Source organism: Penaeus monodon, chromosome 28 (assembly GCF_015228065.2).
Source record: "Penaeus monodon isolate SGIC_2016 chromosome 28, NSTDA_Pmon_1, whole genome shotgun sequence".
NCBI lineage: Eukaryota > Metazoa > Arthropoda > Malacostraca > Decapoda > Penaeidae > Penaeus > Penaeus monodon.
In genome coordinates, this window is record NC_051413.1 from 18359971 (window position 1) to 18360259 (window position 289).

The window sequence follows — 289 nt, forward strand, 5'->3', positions numbered from 1 at the left end:
GGGTGGATAAAAAACTTTTCTTTTGACAAACCATGTTGAGTGTTGAAATGTTGAGAAGAAAACTGCCAACACGCCGGAGGAGCGGAGGCTTTATATCTCCCCAGCCCAGGGAAACCGAGAAGGCGGCTACCTTTGGGTTCCGCCGAGTTATTCCACGAAAATCTTATCCTAACGGGGAATATAAAGTGATTTTTTTGAGGGGGAGGGGGCGGACAGATCATAAGTGACACACACGCGTATATGTGTATCATCAAGACGAACTTGATTAATTAATTTATTTTACATGTTA

The 289-nt window shown here is 43.3% G+C and overlaps 1 protein-coding gene across 1 annotated transcript in view; it reads right to left on the reverse strand.

The window, feature by feature from the left end:
• Positions 1-289, reverse strand: part of LOC119591088 (WW domain-containing protein C660.06-like) — a 2131-nt gene that overhangs the window by 699 nt on the left and 1143 nt on the right. Inside the window, exon 2 of the mRNA XM_037939809.1 lies at positions 32-130. Within this exon, the coding sequence (XP_037795737.1) occupies positions 32-130 (99 nt within the window). The remainder of the gene's footprint in view (positions 1-31; positions 131-289) is intronic.